Source organism: Podarcis tiliguerta (genome assembly GCF_965153285.1).
Source record: "Podarcis tiliguerta genome assembly, chromosome: 12".
Lineage (NCBI taxonomy): Eukaryota > Metazoa > Chordata > Lepidosauria > Squamata > Lacertidae > Podarcis > Podarcis tiliguerta.
In genome coordinates, this window is record NC_139545.1 from 5,805,291 (window position 1) to 5,827,525 (window position 22,235).

At 43.5% G+C, this 22,235-nt stretch overlaps 1 protein-coding gene and 1 pseudogene across 12 annotated transcripts in view; one reads left to right on the top strand and one right to left on the bottom strand.

Annotated features, from left to right (window-relative positions):
- The window catches only part of ELMO1 (engulfment and cell motility 1), a 314,930-nt gene extending 299,326 nt beyond the window's left edge, over nucleotides 1–15,604 (top strand). For all 11 annotated transcript variants that reach the window (XM_083407049.1, XM_083407043.1, XM_083407046.1 and 8 more), the window contains 4 exons: nucleotides 1,240–1,347; nucleotides 7,164–7,243; nucleotides 10,090–10,167; nucleotides 14,389–15,604. In XM_083407049.1, the coding sequence (XP_083263175.1) occupies nucleotides 1,240–1,347; nucleotides 7,164–7,243; nucleotides 10,090–10,167; nucleotides 14,389–14,589 (467 nt within the window). In that variant the 3' untranslated portion in view covers nucleotides 14,590–15,604. The remainder of the gene's footprint in view (nucleotides 1–1,239; nucleotides 1,348–7,163; nucleotides 7,244–10,089; nucleotides 10,168–14,388) is intronic.
- LOC310661304 (small ribosomal subunit protein eS24-like) lies at nucleotides 1,903–2,434 on the bottom strand (annotated as a pseudogene). The gene has a single exon. The product of its transcript is annotated as a small ribosomal subunit protein eS24-like (transcript).
- Nucleotides 15,605–22,235: the final 6,631 nt, after the last annotated feature.

The window sequence follows — 22,235 nt, forward strand, 5'->3', positions numbered from 1 at the left end:
ATCTGCCCACTTATGAATAAGTGTTTCCTCTTTCTTGTGCTAATCACATGAGGGCCATTTCATGTGAAGGCTTTAACATAGCCATTTTGTGGGGGGGTTTATCACGCATCATATATTTCAAGTGTTACGGATTCTTGACAAAATATGTAGCATAGTAAAAAAATCTTAGCAAATCAATATGTGAAGCTGGTAGTTGCCACAAGCAGTGGGAAGCAAACAATCTAAAAATACTCTTAAGATAAATAAGAGCTAAATTTTGTGACAGATTAGTTTTGTTACTGGATATCTTATTTGCTTCACTCTAGTTATCAGAGCCAAAGGGAAACACCCAAAAATATCCAACCTTTTTCTCTGGAGAATAGGCTTGCTTCATTCAAACCATCAGGCAACCTGTGCAGTTGGAATCGCTGTTTTAGCTGGCTAAGAGCAAACTGCCTTAAAAAAGTATCCACTTAGAATCATAGAATTGTAGAGTTGGAAGGGATCCTAAGGGTCGTCTAGTCCAACCCCCTGCAATGTAGGAACATTATTCTATAATAAACATTTATATAAGCATAAACATTAAATAAACATTTATATGTTTATTAAATGGTGGTGCTCTGGGTAAAAAGCCCTGTTGGGAGGGAATTGTCTGGCACTGACCTTGTAAACTCATGACTGTGGCAGCTTGAACCTGCCAACAAGTACTATTACCAGAAGCAACTCTTGATGAACCCTTTTAAGAAGAATTATAGAGGGAGGGAAGGGATTTGTTGTTTGAATATATGACTTGGAATACAGGGAAGGGAGGTCTGGGGAAGTCAGAGAAATAAGTTAACGCAAGGAACATTATGAAGATAAAACTGTTTTTATTTTTGTATTTTTTTCTTTGATACTTTTTGTCATTTTGTGTTTGTGTAATTATGTTTGTGTAATTTTTTTCTGTTTTGGTTGTTGTTCTTTTTTGTTGTTTCATCTTTTATGTAAAACTTAATAAAATATTTATTTAAAAAAAAAGAATTATAGAGGGAGAAGATGAAGCTGGCAAGAGATGCAAATCCGTGTGGCATCTTAATAAAAGCTGGCAGTGCAAAATAGGGACCTAAGAGTCACAGTTGCGGGTGGAGAAGGTCCCTCTAGATATTGGCTGGCAAATCTTACTCCTTGCAATGCTGCAGTCATGTGTTTTATTTCTGGATTACATTCTCTGGTTTGCTGCGATACAGACTAACGATCCTTACCTGCGTTTTATTTCATCAGATAAATTTTGGTATTGTCGCCTTTCGCCAAACCACAAAGTCCTGCATTATGGAGATTTGGAGGAGAGTCCCCAGGGAGAAGTTCCACATGATTCATTGCAGGATAAGTGTAAGTAATTGAAATGTCCTCTGTTTGTTTCCTTTTTCATTGCTTTGTGATGTAAAATGAGAAGATGTAAGAAAATGGAGAGGAGGAGGAAAGGGCAGAGAAGGGTTTGGCGGGAGATTGGATCCTTAGATGTTTTTTGCTTTCTCCCCTAAAACCCCAAACCCTTTTTCAGCTCGACAGTTGTTGACTGTTACAGCACTTAATTCCTTCTCCTCTGCTAGCTTCTAATTAGAATCCTTCCTTTAGGGACTTCTCTCAGCCCTCTTCCTACAGGCTGGGTCTGTTTCATCAGGTTCATTAGCCAAGAAGTTGACTCATGGCAATTTTGAACATAAGGTGGAAGCACCAAACAAGAAAAGGATGAAGAAAGACACACTTCCTGTTCTTCTGCATTAAATATTAGGGATAGTCCTCTTTAAAATCAAGACAAAACAATTTATTTGCAGTCCCTCTACTGAACACTGAAAGCAGCGTATAAATGCTATTATAAAGTTGTGCTGTACTTTATAATTTTCTCTTCCACAAGCAGGGATTTTTCTTCAATAATTAGTATTTTATTTATTTTTTTGAGTTTTCGCAGAATTTATTTGACCGGAACGCAACACAACAGTACAATCTCCATATATTTTCTGCCAGGTTAACTTAATTTCTCTTAAAATCCACTGCTGGCTCACTTCTTGCCAACAGCTTTAGCTGTTCCTCTGACTTTCTTCATTCTGTTCTTATGTTCTTTACGCTGTTTCCCAGAAGTCTTTTTCTTTTCATACAAACCATGCCTGGCAAGTCTGTGCTTTGATTCATTTCTCTTTGCATAGTCAAGGGGATCATAGGTCATGCCCACGCCTGTTGTCTTCCCACCTCCAAAATGAGTCCTTAAGCCAAAGATGAAAATGACATCTGGGGTTGTCTTGTACATTTTGGCCAACTTTTCGCAGATTTCAGTTTTGGGAACAGTGGCCTTTCCAGGATGAAGAACATCTATCACCATTTGCTTACGCTGAAGCAGCCTGTTGGTTATGAACTTCATTGTTCAGATGGTGACCATGTTGTTCATCTTGGTGGCGTCTCCCATAATTAGTATTTTTTAAAATAGAATTTGATTGTTCTCTGATAACTAAGCCCTAGCATGCAATTTTAAGCACTACTTGTTGGGGAGGGATTATTTAAAAAACACTCAGAGCATTCAGTGACTATACAAATGTCAGAGGTAATAAGGTTGAAATGTGTTTGTCCCCTGAGGAAAATGCCGGGGGTTTCCTTCACACCAGTCGGCTGAAAGATACAGAGATAAGGACCTCGGCAGAGTGTCTTAACAGCACCAGTTTATAGTCAGACTCGCTTATTTTCATTGCTTCACAGATTGGTCTCACGGCTGTTCCAGGCTTTTTATTGCAATCCTTCATCAGAATCTAGGACAAGGTTTCTTATCACTTCACTAAGGCTCTGGCGTCGAGAGGAGCTGCTTACTTCTCCTTGTGCTCAGAGAAATGATACCGAATGCTAGAGTGGAATGAAAGATGATGATGAGGCAGTCAGTCTTGAATAACTTTGAAATGTGTCTTTGATAGCTGAATTCACTCATCCAGCCCAGACTTCTATTAACTGTGAAAGCATGCTGTGCTAATGTAAGTCCATGCTGAAAAAATTTGAAATGGCTAGCCAGATTGCTACTGACATTCCACTTCTAGGTAGAGCTATCGTCAATCCAAAATAGGACGAGATTCCATAGAAGCCACCTCTCTTATTGTTGGCACCTGTCTGTCTCAAGAGACAATGGAGTGTGCCTCTCGGGGAGAAGACAAGCTGCTACATTAGCAGCACCAAAGTGACCTCCTTGGGGTGCGAGCCTGGGCAGTGTGTATGGAGGTCCTGAGCTGCCCAGACGACAAGACCCCTCTTGGCCCCACTGACGTGGTCCAAAGGAAAGCTGAATAATAGTTGGCACCAGCTTGACTGCAGGAGTTGTTCATATATATGGCATTGTTTGAGTACAGTGAGAAGGGAAACACACTAAAAGGAAAGCAATTGCCAGTTTTAAACCTCTCAGCTGCCTTGTGTGTGAGGGATAAAAGATGCAAAGCCCTCAAATATTCCATGGGGAAAGGTAAAGGGACCCCTGACCGTTAGGTCCAGTCGTGACCGACTGGGGTTGCGGCGCTCATCTTGCTTTATTGGCTGAGGGAGCCAGCGTACAGCTTCCAGGTCATGTGGCCAGCATGATTAAGCCGCTTCTGGCAAACCAGAGCGCACGGAAACGCCGTTTACCTTCCCGCCAGAGTGGTACCTATTGATCTACTTGCACTTCGAAGTGCTTTCGAACTGCTAGGTGGGCAGGAGCAGGGACCGAGCAACGGGAGCTCGCCCCGTCATGGGGATTCAAACCGCGACCTTCTGATCAGCAAGTCCTAGGCTCTGTGGTTTAACCCACAGCGCCACCCGCGTCCCAGCACCACGGTTACCTTCCTACATGGTTACCTTCCTACAATCTTGTGTTTCATTCTCGGTGTCCTGCATCTTCAGCGTGACTGATGTTCCAGATTCAGTGCTGTAATTTAGAAGAGATTAGCATAGATGTGCAGCACACATCAACCGAACTTAGCATTCACTAGCTGAGCAAGCTAACTGACAGGCTTCATCTTAAAAATACAGTAAACATAGCTCAGTGTGAAGTGTGCCTGCAAAGGGGGCTGCAGAATAGGACAGAGGAGGAGGCGTGGGAATGGAGGGGATCTGTGTGCAAGGGAAAGTTTAAGAAAGCAAGGAGAAAAGTGGATGGGGAAAGGCAGTGAAGGTGAAAACAGAGGTTGAGTAAAAGAAAGGATTAGGAGGCATGGGAATGGGGTTGAAGATGAAAGCAGGGGCATGAAAGGTTCTGCAGAGCAGGAGAGAATGGTGGCTTCATAGGTGACAAGGGGGGAGGAGGAAGATGCTGGAGGCTCCCATAGGTGATTTGTGGGCAGGGGGGTGCACAAAAGGAGGGGGGTGAGGTTTGGACATCAAGGTGATGGTGAAAGCGAATATAAAGCAGCAACAGAAGAGATGTGGCTTCAGAAATGGGGCTGGGAAGATGAATCACAAGCTTAGTAGTAGCAGGGGGTGGGAAGGGGAACTCTGTGGGGCTGGTGGGGGGGGATTGGCAGGAGGGTTGGTGAGTGGGATGAGCAGGGACCCAGCCCATAGTAGTAGAATCTTTTCTGGGTTGTTCATTATTATGCATTTTTAAGGGCATTAAGTTTGCTAGATGTCCCATGCAGAACCAGCTTTGGCCCTAGTGGTCAAGAGAGATTTGTTCCTTTAATTAGAACCGTTCTTTATTTCATGCATACAGAACTCCGTTCCATAGCTTAGAAGGCAATTCTCTAGTCTTTCTTCTTCCGGAAGCTTTGTACGGTGGAGCTGTTCAGTGAGTTGTGCCCCTGGTGTTCTCACTGTCCACTTTTCTGGACAAACAGTGATGTGTCTGGCCTTTGGTGTGGGTAATCTTTATTAGGAGAGCGCCTTCTGTCATGAAAGAATGCAGAAAGGGGGGGGGAGTTTGCAGAAAGGAAAACAGAAAAGACAGGAGATTTTAAAAGACAAGTCTTGACTTTAAGGCCCTATGAATAAGTTTTGTGTGCTGAGGGCTACTATACAAAGAAATGCCATTAATAATACCTTTAACCTTTGTCATTTCAAGCAAGATATAACAGCTTGTTGCCTGGATAGAGAACTGACAAAATAAAATATGTCTCTGCTGAGTCTTGCTCAAACAGAAGAGGGGATAGATGCTTACCTTGCGCTATATGAAGCCTTTCCAAATAAAATTTATAGATTGCAAGGGAGTTTGTCACAGCCTTTCCACATCAGTCTGAGAAACACATACAAGTGGTACCTCGCAAGACGAATGCCTCGCAAGACGAAAAACTCGCAAGACGAAAGAGTTTTTCGTTTTTTGAGTTGCTTCGCAAGACGAATTTCCCTATGGGCTTGCTTCGCAAGACGAGAACGTCTTGCGCCTTTTTCTTAAAACCGTCAATGCATTCCTATGGGAAACCTTGCTTCGCAAGACGAAAAATTCACAAGACGAAAAAACTCGCAGAACGAATTAATTTCGTCTTGCGAGACACCACTGTAGGCAGGTTGTTGTTGTTGTTGTTGTTGTTGTAATATTTTGCCTCAAATTGGCTTGCATTTGAAGCGATGTATGTTGTTTCTCTGAGTTAATTCATTGGAGCATGCTTATTTCCCCCCAGCCTCGATTGTTGCCTGTTTTTGTGAGGGCTTCAGTACAAGCCTAGACATGGGAGTTGTGCCACTGCAAGCCTTTGCAAAGTGTATTGAACCACCGTCCTCGGAACCCGTGCAGCCCACACACAACCATCTTGCATGTGGACTGGGAGTGGGGGGAGCCTCTGGGTTTGGGAATTGGCTAGGAAGATTCTGGTGAGGTCTGAAAGTTACCCCAGTGGGAAATGCAGCTCTTTGCCCTGCAGGAGTAGATTCAGTGATGGAGGGTTGGTTAAAACAAAATTAAAATAAATAAAATAAATAAAATTCCTTAGAGACGAAGTTGGTTGCGTTTCATAGATACCAGATGGAAACTACCTCTGACAAGCAACATAACTACACACGCGTGTAGACATGTAACATTTAGACAGGATTCCTATCCTCACTTTTGGGGAGTAGGACCCAATCTGATTCTTTTGGATCCATTTCAAGCAGGTATTTGGTCTGGTTTGGGCACTGAGAGCACCTTAGTTCCCCTGTGTGGTGGCCTGTGCCAGGAGGAGAGCGTCTCCTGTTGACACGCCTTGACCTCTCAACAGCTTTTGATACCATCAGTCGTATCTTTCAAGAGCAGCTTTCTGAGTTGGGAGCAAGAGCCCTGGGCAAGATAAAGTGAATAACTAATAATAATAATAATAATACTATGGTGCTCGCTTCGGCAGCACATATACTAAAATTGGAACGATACAGGGAAGATTAGCATGGCCCCTGCGCAAGGATGACACGCAAATTCGTGAAGCGTTCCATATTTTTAAAATGTATGTGAGGAGCAACTAACGCTTGTTGGTTTTCAAGAAGCTTTGTGAAAAAGACTGATTGAAATGTTGTTTGAATGAAAGGATAAGATTAAGAGTGGTAAAGTGCAATATAAATTTAAGAAATGTGAGTAGTAGTGATAATATGGAGAATTGTCAGATAGGCTGAGGGAAGTCCAAAAGATGTATATGTATAAGGCAAATGTTAAATATGGATGGAATGTTTATTGGAAATTGAATAATAATAATAATAATAATAATAATAATAATAATAATAATAATATGAGGGGTGTTCATGAAAAATTTCCCCTGACGTACTTTCTGCGGACTGAGACAAACGAAACGGGGCACAGTTATTATTCCTTCTCTACGTAGCTACCAGCAAGAGTCAAACACTTCTTCCAGCGCTTTCTGCAGCTGTGGAGACCTCATTTGTAGAAGTGGGCAAGTTGTGTCAGAAGCCACGACTTGACCTCAGAAATCAGCATTTCATTGTCTGGAAAAAGCTTGCCCTTCAAAAATAACTTCATTTTAATGTTTTTTTAAAAAAAGTTGTCTATCATATGTTATCCTTGTAAACCGCTTCAGGGTTTCTCTTATGTGAAATGATACATAAATTGAATAAATACAATCTCATCTTTCTGGCTCCTTTCTCGCATTGGATGCTGGAAGATGGTAGAAGGGATGTCACTTCTGACATAGCACTTTTGTCTTGCCTCTTGCCTCTTGTTTCATGCCACAGTTTTTTCACACCTTGGAATATCTCTCTCACCCCCTCTTTTTCTTTTGCTGCAGTGCCCGTGGCAGACATAAAAGCAGTTGTGACAGGGAAGGACTGCCCTCACATGAAGGAGAAAGGAGCAAAACAAAACAAGGTATCATTTTGAATAAAACGCAATGACTTCTTAGTTAGAAAACTCTGCATTTGACAGAATAGCACATTTGTTAATTCTGCTTCAGAGAATTTGTGAAATTCGTTTTGAGGTTTTTATTTTTAACTTGTTCCATGACAGAGGTTTGAAGCAGGTAGCTACACTTAAAAAACTCACCATATGAATCCAACAGAATAACATCTCTACGTAAGTAGAAAACACAGTATTATTAAAACCATTCTATGAATGCCCAATTTAAGCCAAGTGAAATGGAAGAGCCATATAGCAGTCCCTGAAGCTCAGCTTTTAACAAGCCCCCAGAAGGAAAGCAATTCCATAGCTGTGAGACAGTTCCTGGACAGACGATGTTTTAAGTGCCCTGGATGCTAAACTGGAATTGTCCAGAGAATGCTGGTCTGGGAAACACTCTCCTCCCCATGTTTTCCTATTCTGGGCATCCACACAGATATACAGTGGTACCTCAGGTGACATACGCTTCAGGTTACACACTCCGCTAGCCCAGAAATAGTGCTTCAGGTTAAAAACTTTGCTTCAGGATAAGAAGAAGAAGACGAAGAAGAGTTTGGATTTGATATCCCGCCTTTCACTCCCTTTAAGGAGTCTCAAAGCGGCTAACATTCTCCTTTCACTTCCTCCCCACAACAAACACTCTGTGAGGTGAGTGGGGCTGAGAGACTTCAGAGAAGTGTGACTGGCCCAAGGTCACCCAGCAGCTGCAGGTGGAGGAGCGGAGACGCGAACCCGGTTCCCCAGATTACGAGACTACTGCTCTTAACCACTACACCACACTGGCTCTGGCTTCTGTACACCACACTAAGTACAGAAATCGTGCTCCGGCGGCGCAGCAGCAGCAGGAGGCCCCATTAGCTAAAGTGGTGCTTCAGGTTAAGAACAGTTTCAGGTTAAGAACGGACCTCAGGAACGAATTAAGTACATAACCAGAGGTACCACTGTACACTCAAAGCATGCTTTCAAGCGCAGCTTTCCCAATGGGCAAATGGGAGGGTTTCCCTTCTAGGTGATGTAACAAAAATAAGGGCTGGGATTTTGATGATGGCGACATAGTGTGAGCCCTGCATAAAAGCTGTGTGCGCAAGCGTCTGAGATTGCACAATAAACCCGTGTCTAGAAGTACCTTGAGTATGCAGGGGAGCTTGTTCCCTCCACGGGAGTGAATGGAGGAGCCGTTCCAGTGCCCTGGAAAGAGGTGTCTGGATGGAGTGACAGGCTCTTCTTTCTATGTGCAAAGTACTTGGGTTCACATTCCCCCAAGTTTCACAGCGGATTAGAACTTCCAAAGGTTATTTTCATCCTTCTGCCCTTCATTATGCATAGCAACTGCTCTGGTGTTTATGCATTGGCAGAGCAGAAGTGACAGAATGCTGCTGCCGCAAGCAAAGAATAGATTTGGCAGAATGTCCTTACCGGTGGTTTCATCATCTCTCCCTTTGCCAGCATACAGCTTCCATCCTTCCAGAGGGATCGCTTAGCAATAAATAAGCACAATGTTGTTTGGGTACTCAATGTCAAGGCTATCTGGAATAGCTTGATGGGACACAATCTAATTCACTCGTTTTTCTGTCTGCCAGTCTTCGAAATTGGCTTTAATTCTAAGTGGTCCCACTGTAAATGTCATTTTCGTTATTTTCTTGTATTATCTGAATACGTTGTCTGCAAAAAAACAAAACGAAACAACCCACAGAACAATAAGCAACCCTGGTATTGCTTTAATAAGCCTTTAAATCAAAGATGTCCAAGGGAATCTTGACTACAGGTTCCAATTATTATTATTATTATTATTATTATTATATCATCCTGCCTTTTTCCCTGCCTGGGCTTTAAGGCAGATTATATATAAAATAGAAGCAACTGAAAACATAGGTGGGGCTTTAAAGGTCAAAACCAGCACCTTAAACCTGACCCTGTACTCCACCGGGAGCCAGTGCAGCTGGTAAAGCACTGGATTAATGTGATCCTGCGACTAGGACCCCGTAAGGAGCCTTGCCACAGCATTCTGCACCCGCTGGAGTTTCTGAGTCAGCTTTAAGGGCAGCCCTGCATAGAGCGAATTACAGTCATACCTCGGGTTGAAGTAGGTTCAAGTTAAGTATTTTCACGTTTCGCTCTGCAGCAACCCAGAAGTAATGGAGTGCGTTACTTTTGGGTTTCACCGCATGCGCAGACGCTCAAAATGACGTCACACGCATGCCCGGAAGCGGCGACACGCGCAGTCGCGTGTTACGTTTCCTTCAGGATGTGAACGGGGCTCCAGAATGGATCCCATTCATATCCAGAGGTACCACTGTACAGTAATCAAGCCTGGAGGTAACCATCGCATAGATCACTGTGGCCAGATCAGGGCAAGAAAGGTAAGGGACCAGCTGCTTGATACAGCAGTTACCTGTTTGTGAGTTACCTGTACGTCCAGTTGCCTCCTCACAGCCAGATGGGGGTGAGGTGCTCCCAAGCCCAAGGGTTCTTCTTCTCATTCACATGGTGCTGTGCTCAATAATTCGCCATGTGGTGGGACAGACACCTTTACACCAGTGTTGCTTCTGCTTACTGGGGAAGGGCAGCTTAAGGAGGGTGGTGAGGTCAGTGGTTAATGGGTGCACTGGAAGGGAGCGCCTGATGGATTCTGCCGGTGAGTTGAACCTTGCTGACACCCTGTGCCACCCCAGCCTTGTCCAGGCAGGCTGCTCTGTCCACCTAAAAGAACCATTACTGGTTACACTATGAATTATCACAGTGTGTGAACCAAGCCTAGGAAACTTGTTAAACTCATATTAGGCCCCTTTTCCGGTAAATATTTCTTTGTCTCTTTTCAGGAGGTGCTTGAGCTCGCATTCTCCATCTTGTACGATTCCAATGGACAACTAAATTTCATTGCTCCTGACAAGCATGAGGTAAATCGTGTGCGATTCTATTTGTGTATTAAAAAGAAAAAGAGAGATTACCTTGTTGAGTTACTTTGGTCGGCACTGAACAGTTTCAAGAATTCCTGAAGAACCAGCTAAGACTATATTGCGGTTTTTCCACAGATCTCCGAGATGCTCTTTAGCTGATCATGGGTACTTTGGTTATAGCTAATCCTTGTATGTGCTAAGACAAACCTGTTCCAAGCAAAAATGTTAGAAAAAGGTCCACAAAGCAGCTGTGAGCTTCTCTTTGGCAGCCTGCACATTCACACTAAACCGTGATTTGCGCAAACCAGCCACAGTCTACCTTCCTAAAGGCAGGTTGCGAAGAGATTGAGGGCTCACCTTCTCTCCCCAAGATGCTCTGCTCATGTCCAGCCTCACTTACCATCTTGGCTGCCACCGAGTGTCCTGATTTATTACTTCCTCAGTTTGGTCCCAGACTTAGCTGAAGAAAGAGAAAGAACAGTGTAGCACCTGGTCAAGATTGAACTGCTGTTTTGTTTTTGTTTTTTTTTAATAAAATTTATTAGATATTTTATACTTATAAAAGAAAAACAGTAAAAGAAAAACAATACACAAATTCAACAAACAATACATCAACAACAAAAAGAGATTAAAAAAAAAGAAAATACAATACAACATAAGAAAAAAAATACAAAAACACAAATCCAATTTTTTGTATCCAAATCTTTCATTAGCTTATTTCCTCGACTTCCTCGCACCTCCCTTTTTTGTATTCTGGTTCAAATTATCTGGTTCAACAAATCCTTTCCCTCTTCTTTAATTTGGTCTGTAATTTATCATAACACAATTTAACTTTCAATTTCCCAATTTAACGCAGTAACACTTAATGTTCATATAATTCTTAATAACCCTTCTGCTAAAACCATATAACTTCATTCCAATATACTTCTTTGTTGGAATGAATGGAAGTATATTGGAATAGAAGTATATTGGAATGAACTGCTGTTTTGTTTGATATAGTGCTTTTTGAGATCCTCTTCTTAGAAAATGTAAATATAGCAGTGGAAGCCACGTTCAGGGAAGTGCAGAGGCAAAATCAAAAAGGACTTCCTCCTCTGTTGGGCTATTCTTTGTTGAGGTGGATTCCACAATCCTTCACCCAAAGCACCTCTTTTTATTTGACTCCCATGCTATTTACAGTGAATTCCAGCCAAAGACTTTCAAGAACTCTTCTTTAACTTCAGTGTGGATGATTTCTTCTAAAATAATGTGTATAGAGCACATTCTGTTTGGCTTTGTCCTCTTTCATCCCTCGTCATGTTCATATAACAATTTTTTCATCCCCCACCCAGCCTGGTGCTGCACACAGTGAGCTCTAGCTATTTTTAAGCTCAGCCTTATTTTGTAGCACATGGTCAGCTAAATTTAAAATTCATCTTTCGGCATGGAATCTAAGAGAATCCTTTATATGATAAAAACACTGCTATGGCTCATTTAATTTTCCACTTGTAAACTAGGACACAGGCCAGTATGATTGAAATCTTTATTTTTAGACAGCTCCGTTCAAGCACTTTTGTTCACAGTTGCATAAACGGTTTTTAGTAAGAAATTTGAGTGGCTGATGGAATAGGATTTGATGGTTGTTCATGAAATCCCCTAGGACTGCTGTTGATTTAAAACAGTTGTTTAGCCCGTGTTTATCTGGAACTGTCAGCTTCAGGGTGATGCTGCAGTTTTCCATTATTGTTTTTAAAGGAGGGGAAACGTTTGCTTCGTATTCACAGCTGAACCCAGCATCCAGAGTGTAGCTTTTAAATGTCCAGCGACACTGACGTAATTCTGATTCTTAAAACAGTCAGGGCAATGCAAGACCTCACAATTCCCAAAATAGAGCCAATGACATAATCTACAGAATTTATATTGCTATCATGTATTACTAATTATACGGTTTTGCATCTACTTTCCATTTGCGTTAAACATTTTTCATCATTTTTCATAATATGGATGGATAAATACACACACCCCCAAATGAAGAAATAGTGCGCTAGTTTTGATGCAGTTTTGACTCTCGGAAGGTCGGCGGTTCGAATCCCCGCGACGGGGTGAGCTCCTGTTGCTCGGTCCCTGCTCCTGCCAACCTAGCAGTTCAGAAGCATGTCCAAGTGCAAGTAGATAAATAGGTACCGCTCCGGCGGGAAGGTAAACAGTATTTCCGTGCACTGCTCTGGTTTCGCCAGAAGCGGCTTAGTCATGCTGGTCACATGACCCAGAAAAACTGTCTGCGGACAAACACCAGCTTCCCTCAGTCAGTAAAGCGAGATGACCGCCACAACCCCAGAGTCGTTCGTGACTGGACTTAACGGTCAGTTTACCTTGTTTCAAGTCGCGACTGGACTTAACGGTGCTTACCTTTTTCTTTTTCTTTTTTTGATGAAATAGCATATCAGGCTTCTGCTTAAAATGATGAGCCCTCCCAGGTTAGTTGCCCCAGATTTATTTTGATGAACAAGTGAATCCAAAACTAAAGCTAGTTCTGCAATAAGAAAAGAGGCGCTGGATAATAATAATAATAATAATAATATAATATGTCAAGTCAATTCTTCCACAACGTGTGATGGTTAGACCACAGCATGTCTTCCCTGCCAGAGGTTGGATGCAGAGGGTTTTCTGCATCTTCCCTACAAGAAGTTAGTCCCAGGGGGTGACTTAACATCGCCAGAATTATTTCACTACTGTTCTGATCCATTGAAAACTTTGAACATTTCCCAGTTGTGGATCTTCCGCTGTCATGTCTTTGATGGCAAGTGACGCATTTTCTCCATATTGAGAAGGATGTATGAGCTCCAGATAGAAATACAGTTCACATGCATCTATGCCACAGCTGAAATGTGTGAGGTGCTGTCTTAGACATTTACCCTAGAAACACAAGTCACCTCTACCTTCTTCCCTACTTTGGCGTAACATCTGAAGCTGCCCTGAGAAAAGTAACTTGGCTGCATAATAACCTAAGATAGTATTTTTATCTTAGGTGGTGTTGAGGGATGAGTGTTCAGACCCCTGGACACTCACTTGTGGGGTGCCTCATGGTTCTGTCCTCTCCCCCATGCTTTTTAACATCTAAATGAAGCCACTGGGAGAGATCATCAGGGTGTTTGGGCTGGGTGTTCATCCATATGCCAGTGATACCCAGCTCTTTCTTAAATTGGAACCAGTGAGGGAGGTGAATGTCCGTATGTGAGTGTCTGGAGATGGTTGGAGGATGGATTGTGCCTAATGGATTGAGGCTGAATCCTGACACAACAGAAGTACTGTTTGGGGGGGCAGGGGGTGGTCCCTGGTCCTGAATGAGATAACTGTGCCCCTAAAGGACCAGGTGCGCAGCCTGGGAGTCATTTTGGACTCACTGCTGTCCATGGAGGCACAGGTCTATTCTATGTCCAGGGCAGCTGTCTTCCAGCTGTATCTGGTACCCCAGCCAAGACCTTGCCTGCGCACTGTTTCGACAGAGTGGGACATGCTTGAACTACTGCAATGCGCTCTATGCGGCACTACCTTTGAAGGCAACTCAGAAACTACAACTAATCCAGAGCATAGCTGCCAGACTGATGTCTGGGAGTGGCTGCCAGGACCCTATAACACTGGTCCTAAAAGATTTACATTGGCTCCCAGTATGTTTCCAAGCACAATTCACTTGGTCAGGAACTTTAAAACCCGAAAAGGTTGTGGCCCTGTATACCTGAATGTCTCAGACACTGAGGTCAAGTGCCGAGGGCCTTCTGGCAGTTCCCTCACTGCAAGAAGTGAAGTTACAGGAAACCAGGCAGAGGGCCTTCTCAGTAGTAGTGCCTGCCTTGTGGAATGCCCTCCCATCATATGTCAAGGAGGTAAAGAACTACACAACTTTCGAAAACACCTGAAGGCAGCCTCGTGTTGGGAAGTTTTTTTATGTTTTATGTTTTGCTGTGTTTTTATTATGTTGGAAGCTACCCAGAGGGGCTGGGGCAACCCAGTCAGATGGCAATGGTATAAGTAATTAATAATAATTCGCATCGTCATTGTCATTGTCGTCGTCATCCTTTCTCTTCTAGGCCCAGTCTGCCAAAATGTTTGCAACACAGAGTTTCTGCTCTTTATTTATCCATTCTGACTGCAATGAATATGGCATGCTTTTGCAGACTGATGCACTTATGCAAGGCAGAATAACGCAGCTCTTCTTTCCCTTTCTCCCCCCTTCCCTTCTAGTACTGTGTGTGGACAGATGGCCTAAATGCCCTTCTTGGAAAGGATATGATGAGTGAACTGACACGTAATGACTTGGACACTCTGCTCAGTATGGAGATAAAGCTTCGCCTGCTGGATCTGGAAAACATACAGATCCCAGATGCTCCCCCTCCCATTCCAAAGGAACCCAGCAACTATGACTTTGTATATGACTGTAACTAAAGCTACTCACACTGCTGAGACTTGCAATCTAAACTGGAAGTGCTATAACTGGAGAGTTGTTTGGTTTTTCTAAAGAAGAGAACAATATATGCACATTGGACTTAAGTTTTTTTTTTTTGGGGGGGGATGCAAAACATTTATTTCCTCTTGCTTTCTACCCTTCCCTTTGGCACCGTCCTCCCCGCTGCTAATGAAAAACACTGCTTTGCATTAACTTCTCCCCACCACTGGGCAAGATCTGGTGAACATTCCAACCTGAAAGGCAAACCAAGAGGAACTTCCTTGTTTTCTGAAATGCTGGGATACACATTCCAAACAAAAGGACAAAGCGCACAACCCCCAGACTACGGCCAGCATTGCAGGTGCTTTAACTGGAAGCAGAGAAGAGGAAAGTCTTCTGCAAGTGGAGGAGGGCAAGAGGTCTCTTTTCATGGAGTCAGCTAAGGAGCTGACCAAAAATGAAAACGAAGATGATTCACTGCTTTCAGCTTCTACACCATTTGTCATTTCCCTTAACACCAGCACCCTCCCCATTTGTGCTACATCACGTAACTGTTTCTTAAGACGATGAGTCTACAGGTCTTTGCTGGAAACATTTCTAACCTAATATCTCCCTCACGTGATTTCCACACTTTCAACGAAGCCACTTGCTGTTCTGTGTCCCTATTGTGTACTTATATATCACAAAAAAGGTGGGGGTCTGTTGTCCAGAGCGGGGTTGTGGTTATTTTGTGTGCAAATGCGGCAGACGCCATAGATACCGAAAAGTGCTACGTATTCAGGTTTCCGTATAGACATGTGATTTCCAAGGGATTTGGTTTTGTACAAAACATCAGAGCAATTGTTTTTGCCAAATATATATTTAATTAAGAACAAAATAGTATTGTGTGTACTTTTTCAAAAATTACCTGTGTGTTAATTTCCATTTGGTACCTGGAACATTTGCCCTTGGAGATAAAATATGCACCAACATTCCCATCAGAATTGCTGTTGAATAAAATTGGACTTGTGCTGATTCTTGGAATTCTGTCTTTATTCTAAGATTCTTGTACATTCTCATTTCTGACTATTCTGCTCCTTATGGGTGGAAGGCAGGACAAGTGTGAGTTGGGAGAAAAGCATCCTGCTGTTACAACAGGCTTGAAAGAAATAGCTATAGTCTCCACGACTGTTAGCTGTGGAATAATTGAGCTGGAAAGGGACCATCAGGACATCCAGACCTCAAAACTGGACCATGCAGCTGCCAGCCCCACACAGAGGAACCTACGTAATCCAGCCAAACAATCCAGATGCCCCGTGTGGTGCTAGCAGGTCTATAGCTATAGACAATGTATGGAAGTAAACCAAGGCTGAGGAACCCTTTTTTAATGTGAAAAGGCAGCATTCCTTCAATAGTGATTTCTTGGGGGAGGGTACCCCTGAGTCACTCCATTTCTGTCTCTGCCACTACCTTCTGTCTTCCCCCATTGGCACAATTAGGCTTTGGGAGGAAGCTCCCATTGTCACCAGTAGGAGGCTTTCTTAAAAGCCCAATTGCTGCGCAGGGTTGGGGAGTTTCCTTGAAATTGCAGCTGCTGGGAAGGGAGGATGAACCAACATGCACACACAGCAATAAGACTTGGGAAAAAGCTCTCATTGTCACCTAAGAAAAGGAGTCATTCAGCTATGCCCAAGCATAAAGGTGAGTTGAGAAATGGCCTGGGAATATCCTAAAGGGGATTTTGCTGAATATAATCCCATTTCCATGGCATCCAACACCTCCCTGTTGGGTCTGTTCTGTGTTACTTTGGTTTCCCTTTTTTGAGCCAATGTATTACTTTAGTATTATTGCCTGGTACATTATGTTGTGCTGCTGGCTGCCTTTTGTTTTATCAGTTTTGTTCTGTACTGTTGTTTGCTCATTGATTCTACCGATTGTATTGTAAGCTGTTGTGAGGGTGTGTTTTAAGAAAAACAGGAGAAAATATGTTGAATAAAATCCACACATTCCCGGACCTCAATATCTTCTTTAAAAAGGAAATAGATTCCTGCGTAAATACACACACCTGTATGTTCAGAAAACTAGACAGCAGTAACACATCCCTGGTGTACAGTCCATTTTTAACTTTCAAAGCATTATATTTTATTCATACTGGAATAGGCACATCTGATAAAAATGAGCATCAAAGCCTGGTGTAAGTAATCTGGGACTAGCTTTAGCAGTTCTTAGGTGTCAGTGTTAGTGTACCAGGTACAGCATGTGTGCTAGATGACAACACTTATCACCAATCTTTGTCAAGAGTGCAGAGATTCTCTTCTCCTGTCCTGACAAGGGCTCCTTGCATGTGGTCAGGCTGTGTGTGTTGTCTTGTGTTTTAAGAGGACAGAGACCTGGGCTTTGGTTTTGCCACAGTGTCAGATTGTACCAGATTTCTTTTAGCATACATGGGGTGAGGTGAGCTAAGATGCATTTTTGCTTCCAAAAGCCTCTGTGTACATCCCTCCACGGGCCGGATTCAGTTGCTGAGATGAAAAGGCATCGTTCTAGCAAACGAATACGGAATTGCATTCTGAAATTTTAATGCAGCTAATACATTTTTCTTCTCCCTTGGAGGTGATTGGTATGCCCTACAGAATGATCAAACAGATGTGGAAGAGCACAATGAATGGAAATGAATGATTCATGGCAGATTTCTGGATATTAAGTGACTACCACATCACGAAATTGAATGTTTTCTGTGGCATGTCGCCTGCCTACTGAGAGGGGACTGAAGGCTTCTCTTTTCCTGTACTTTACCTGATGAGCAATCAGGTTGTGTTATGTGTGATATTGCACTAGGAACAAAGATTTATATATAGAATTGGCACTACAGCTTATTGTTTGTGGTTATATTATCTCTAGGGAATACCAGGAACTAAACAATAGAATACTCTACTGCTTTAAACCCTCTGTGGTGCGTTTATCTTGACCATGGCAGTAAACAATTCCAGGTAGGTGATGCCATGCACATGCCCAAAGTTCTCTGCAAAAAAGGGAACATTTCACAAGCAAGCCCAGCAGTCACTCTCACAACTGAGAAGGTCATGAGGCTCCATGCCTGCATGCCATCCTAGAAGCAGTAACATAAGGCCATAAAGTCGGAGACCAATAAGCTACAAATATTTGAATGCAGGTAAGAAAGAGGCTGGACTGAAAACCAAGCCACATGAGTCTGTCTAAGGCAGGACAGATAGAAGTCTAGCTACCTGCTTCTGTATGGTTCTAATTGAAATTCAGTCTCCTTCAGGCTATGCTTAGCACCCCACAGGCCTTCAACCTGGCTGGGTTAGCACAGGCTGTTGGGGAAACTAGAAAAACCTTTCATGAGATTGCGACGTGCTAAAAAGCCCTGAAAATGCCAGAAGTTTTGTATGTGCATTGTTGCCGGAAAACCACAGCACTGTCAGGATCCGAACAAAAAGGGAAGCCACGCAGATGCTTTTTCATGGTACCCGGAACCCCATATCACAGTTCCACAATTAATTTTCAGGTTCTTTGTATGTTATTGGGGCTTTATCATAGATCACCCCCCCCCATGCACACACATGTACAAGAATCAAGCAAGAGCTGCTTGTCTTTTCCTCTCACCTATGGAATAAATGCATAAGATCCCTCTTCTTATTAAATCCAGACATGTGTGGAGATTGCACACAAGTATTCTTTCACTATTTTCAGTCGAATAATTTAACAATTTAAAAAATCTATTTGAAAATCCCGGGGCCGGTCCAAGGCATTTTGCTTCCCGAGGCAAAAGAGAGGTTGCCCACAATCCCACATGCCTAATCTAACCAAACTGGCCCTTGACTCACTCTTCAACGCTGGTGAGCGGACAGCAAGCTCTCTTGGGGACATCATCTTCTTTGGCAATCTTCTTTAGCCGAGTAAGATTGTCTACCATGAACACGGTCTTAACAGTGAGTCCGTAGGTGACTGTGGAGGCCAATTCTGGATTCACACATCCTTCTACAGTGGGGACATAGGTTTCCGGGCAGGAGCTGATCACGGTGAGGGTTTGCCAAGCGTGCCTTCCTCTTAGCACATTTCCCCCTTTCACCCTCAATTTGAGCATCTTCAAAACTCATGATACCTTTGTTCTCCAACTGGAGCGTTCGCAGGTCAGTGTTTCCCAGTTGTTGGTGTTTATGCTACTTTTTAAAAAAGATTTGCCTTGAGAGAGTCTTTAAACCTCTTTGGTAGGGCAGCGCTCAAAGCCCATACAGTGCTACTCTCCAACACTGCCCTACCATTCCCTGCTTCCTGGCACTTCCTGCCGGATGAAAGCAGGTTCTCCACTGCCAAGTTTGACCCTTCTCCAGAGCGCCCTAGGGATTCACGACGTTCCTTCCCTCAACAGCAGCACAAAAGGATTCATTCAGGGATAACTGAGTCTTCAAGACCTTTTTCAAAGACCTGAAGTATACCACCTTGATGGAGGCCCACCTTGTAGTGACTTTTGATTTCATGGAGCCACCACTGAGAAAGCCCTTTTCTTCATGCTCTCCAATTTAAGTAAACTTGGTGTGGGCAAGTGAGAAAAGCCTCCACAACTGATCTTCATGTGCAGGCAGGTTGGTACATCAGTGCAAGAATGAGGGGATCCTTTAAAGCAGTGGTTCCAACTTAGGGGTCCTGGGTATCCCTGAGGGTCCACGGCTCCGTCCCTTGCCTCCCCTCCAACTAAATTTTTGCCATTTCTGCATGATACCGAGGTACCACTGTACCTAAAATCCTTTGCTTATTAGGGGCTATGTTACGATATTGAAGCAATGATGCTGCAAGCTGATTGCTTGGAAAAGTCATATGCTGTTGGGAGTGTCTGTGGGAAACAGACAGCACCGGAATTAGCTCAGAGTGTAATATGAGCTGCACAGGAAGTGCTTGTGGAGTTGTCTGCTGGAGGTTGATGAGAGCAGACATGTTTTCTGTAACACTGCAAAGACAGGAATAAAGCCATGTAAATACGTTTCTATCTTATCTCTTTCCCCTGCCGGGGGGGCAGGAAAAAGTGGTGTGTTCTTCTCACGCTGAGAAGGATCGCCTATCGCGACCTCTGCCAGGTCCCTGCCGGGAGAGCAGACCGGGAGGTCAACAGGACTCCAAGCCGGGTGCCTGGGAGAGTTGCCAGTTTCTGCTGATAATGGCTTGGAATCCAACATCTGGTAGCAAGAGCCGATGGTTTCATTCCATGAAAGCAGCGAAAGAGGTTGGTGGATCATAACTTCATCCTCTGCTAGAAGATAAGGGAAGATATGGTAGCGGGCGGATGCAAACTGCAAGACCGGCAAAGCACCGGAGCAGTCAGTTTTGCTGATAAGCAAACGAGCAACGGAACCCCCAAGGTATGCTGATTTTATGGGCTAAAAGGGTGAACGCAGATCGAAGCTTTTCTGGTTCACAAGAGCTGTTTTCTTGGATTAGAAATGGCACTGAGAGAGAGCCACATACTTCGCATACCAGGGCCCAGATAAGAAGCTTGTTGTTCAAGCTTGGAATGTCCAGTTGCTAAGCAACGAGACGTCAATCTTTTCAGCTACTTCGGAGATAGTTAGCTTGAAAAGGAAGTGGAAAATCACTGGCCACCGGAAGAGGCTGGACTGTGAAGAGGCTGGAAAAACACTGGGTAAACATTCCAGCGTTTGTTTTGTCTTTGGCTAACTGCTCTTGGAGGGACTTTCCAGAGCTGCCAGGTGCCAATAGACTCTTGGATTTTACAAGGCTCGAGAGTGAGAGCTGAAGCTTGGATTCAAAATGGATACCAAGAAGGGGGGAGGCTTACCTTACCCACCTCCACTGACTAACGACAATTATGCCTCATGGTCAGTAAAGATGAAAGCCCTGCTACAGAATCAGAGGATTTTTGGGGTGATTGAAAACCCCATCCCTGCTGCACCAACGCCAGGTTGGAATTCACAGAATGTCAGAGCCAGGACGGCCATAATTCTGTGTGTCTCAGATGATCAACTAGTGCATGTTCAGGATTTGGAATACGCACGTGAGATTTGGGAAACGCTGCGTAGAATACATCAAAGAGATGCTGGTTCTTCAGCGTTGCTGCATTTTGAGAAGCTAACCAATCTAAGGCTAGCGCCTGATGGAGATGTACAAGCGCATCTGACAGAGATGAAATTCTTACGCCAGCAGATGGCGCAACGCAATTTCCCTCTACAGGAAGAGATATTCTGCTTCATGATTATTAACAGCCTTAATCGGACTTATAAAACCGTTGCAAGTCAGCTTGGTTCCCTACCAGCGGCCGATCTAACTGTGGAAAGAATCTGTTCAGTCGTTCTGAATGAAAGGGACAGACTTGCTGCAATAGATGTCAAAGACAGGGGGAGAGAAGCTCGGAATCCTGACACCCCCACTGCTATTGCAAGTGAAGAACAGGCTGTTGCTTTGAACGTTGTCCGTTGTTTTAATTGTGGACAGACTGGGCATCTTCAGCGGAACTGTAAGAAGCCACGTCAACAGAAAGGAGCTAAGGGGAGCTCTGCAAAGCCTGAGGCGTCAGGCAAAAGTCGTACCAAGTCCCAGGTGAAACCTGAAAAGGCATTGCTGTCAACAAAAGCCGAGTTTTCAATGGAGAACGCTTTTGTTATTGACACGGGTTGCACGCAACACATGACGTCGCGCCGAGGACTGTTTTCAACGTTTAAGAAGCAAAGCTTCACTGTGAAACTGGCCAATGGCCAGGAGCTGAAAGCGATCGGGTTTGGGACTGTGTATCTTAAAAGTCTGAACTTGACTATAAACAATGTGTACTTGGTTCCTGATTTAAAGTACAATCTGCTGAGTGTGTCGCAGATCACAAAGAAAGGACTGAAATTGTCCTATGATGAAGAAAGCTGCAAAATCTTCAAAGATGGAGAGCTGTATCTTTCTGCCAGAGAGAAAGATGGACTGTATTTGTTGACTTTTGATGAAAGTGATTGCATAAAATGTAATGCTTCTGAATCTAACATGATCTCTCTTGCAGGTACGACGAAGACTATGAGAGTAACCAAAGCTTTTCAGCGAGTGTATGCTGATGTGATTGGTCCTCTAGCACCGTCTAGAGGCAATGCAAGATTTTATCTTGTGTGTGTGGATCATTTTTCTCATTACGTGTGGTTATTCATGTTGAACAGACCACAAGAAGCCTTAGAAAGGTTTAAAGAGTTTTGTGGCAAGGTTAAGAGTATTCATGATGCTAACATTGATTGTCTTTTCACAGATGAAAAGCCAGTTTTTCTTTTACAGGATTTTCAGGATTTCCTGCATAAGAAAGGAATAAGGCACAAGGTTGCTGTTTCAGCAGATGCATGGAACAGAAGTGTCTGTATGCAAGTGAACAAAGAATTGCAAAATGGGATGAAGGCGCAATTGCTGAGTTCACATTTGCCACATGAGTTTTGGGCGGAGTCTCTATCGTGTTATTGTTATTGTTGGGTGAGAAAGGTTTCCAAAGGCATGGAATGTTCTCCTTTTGAAAAGCTGTTCCACAGAAAACCTTCTGTCGCGCATTTTAAGGTTTTTGGATCTCAAGTCAGGACAGAAACTCCAGATGGGGTAAAGAATGCCAGAGGCATTTTTGTGGGTTATGAAAAGGGTCTCTACAGAGTAATTTTGTCTGAATCTGGTCAGGTGA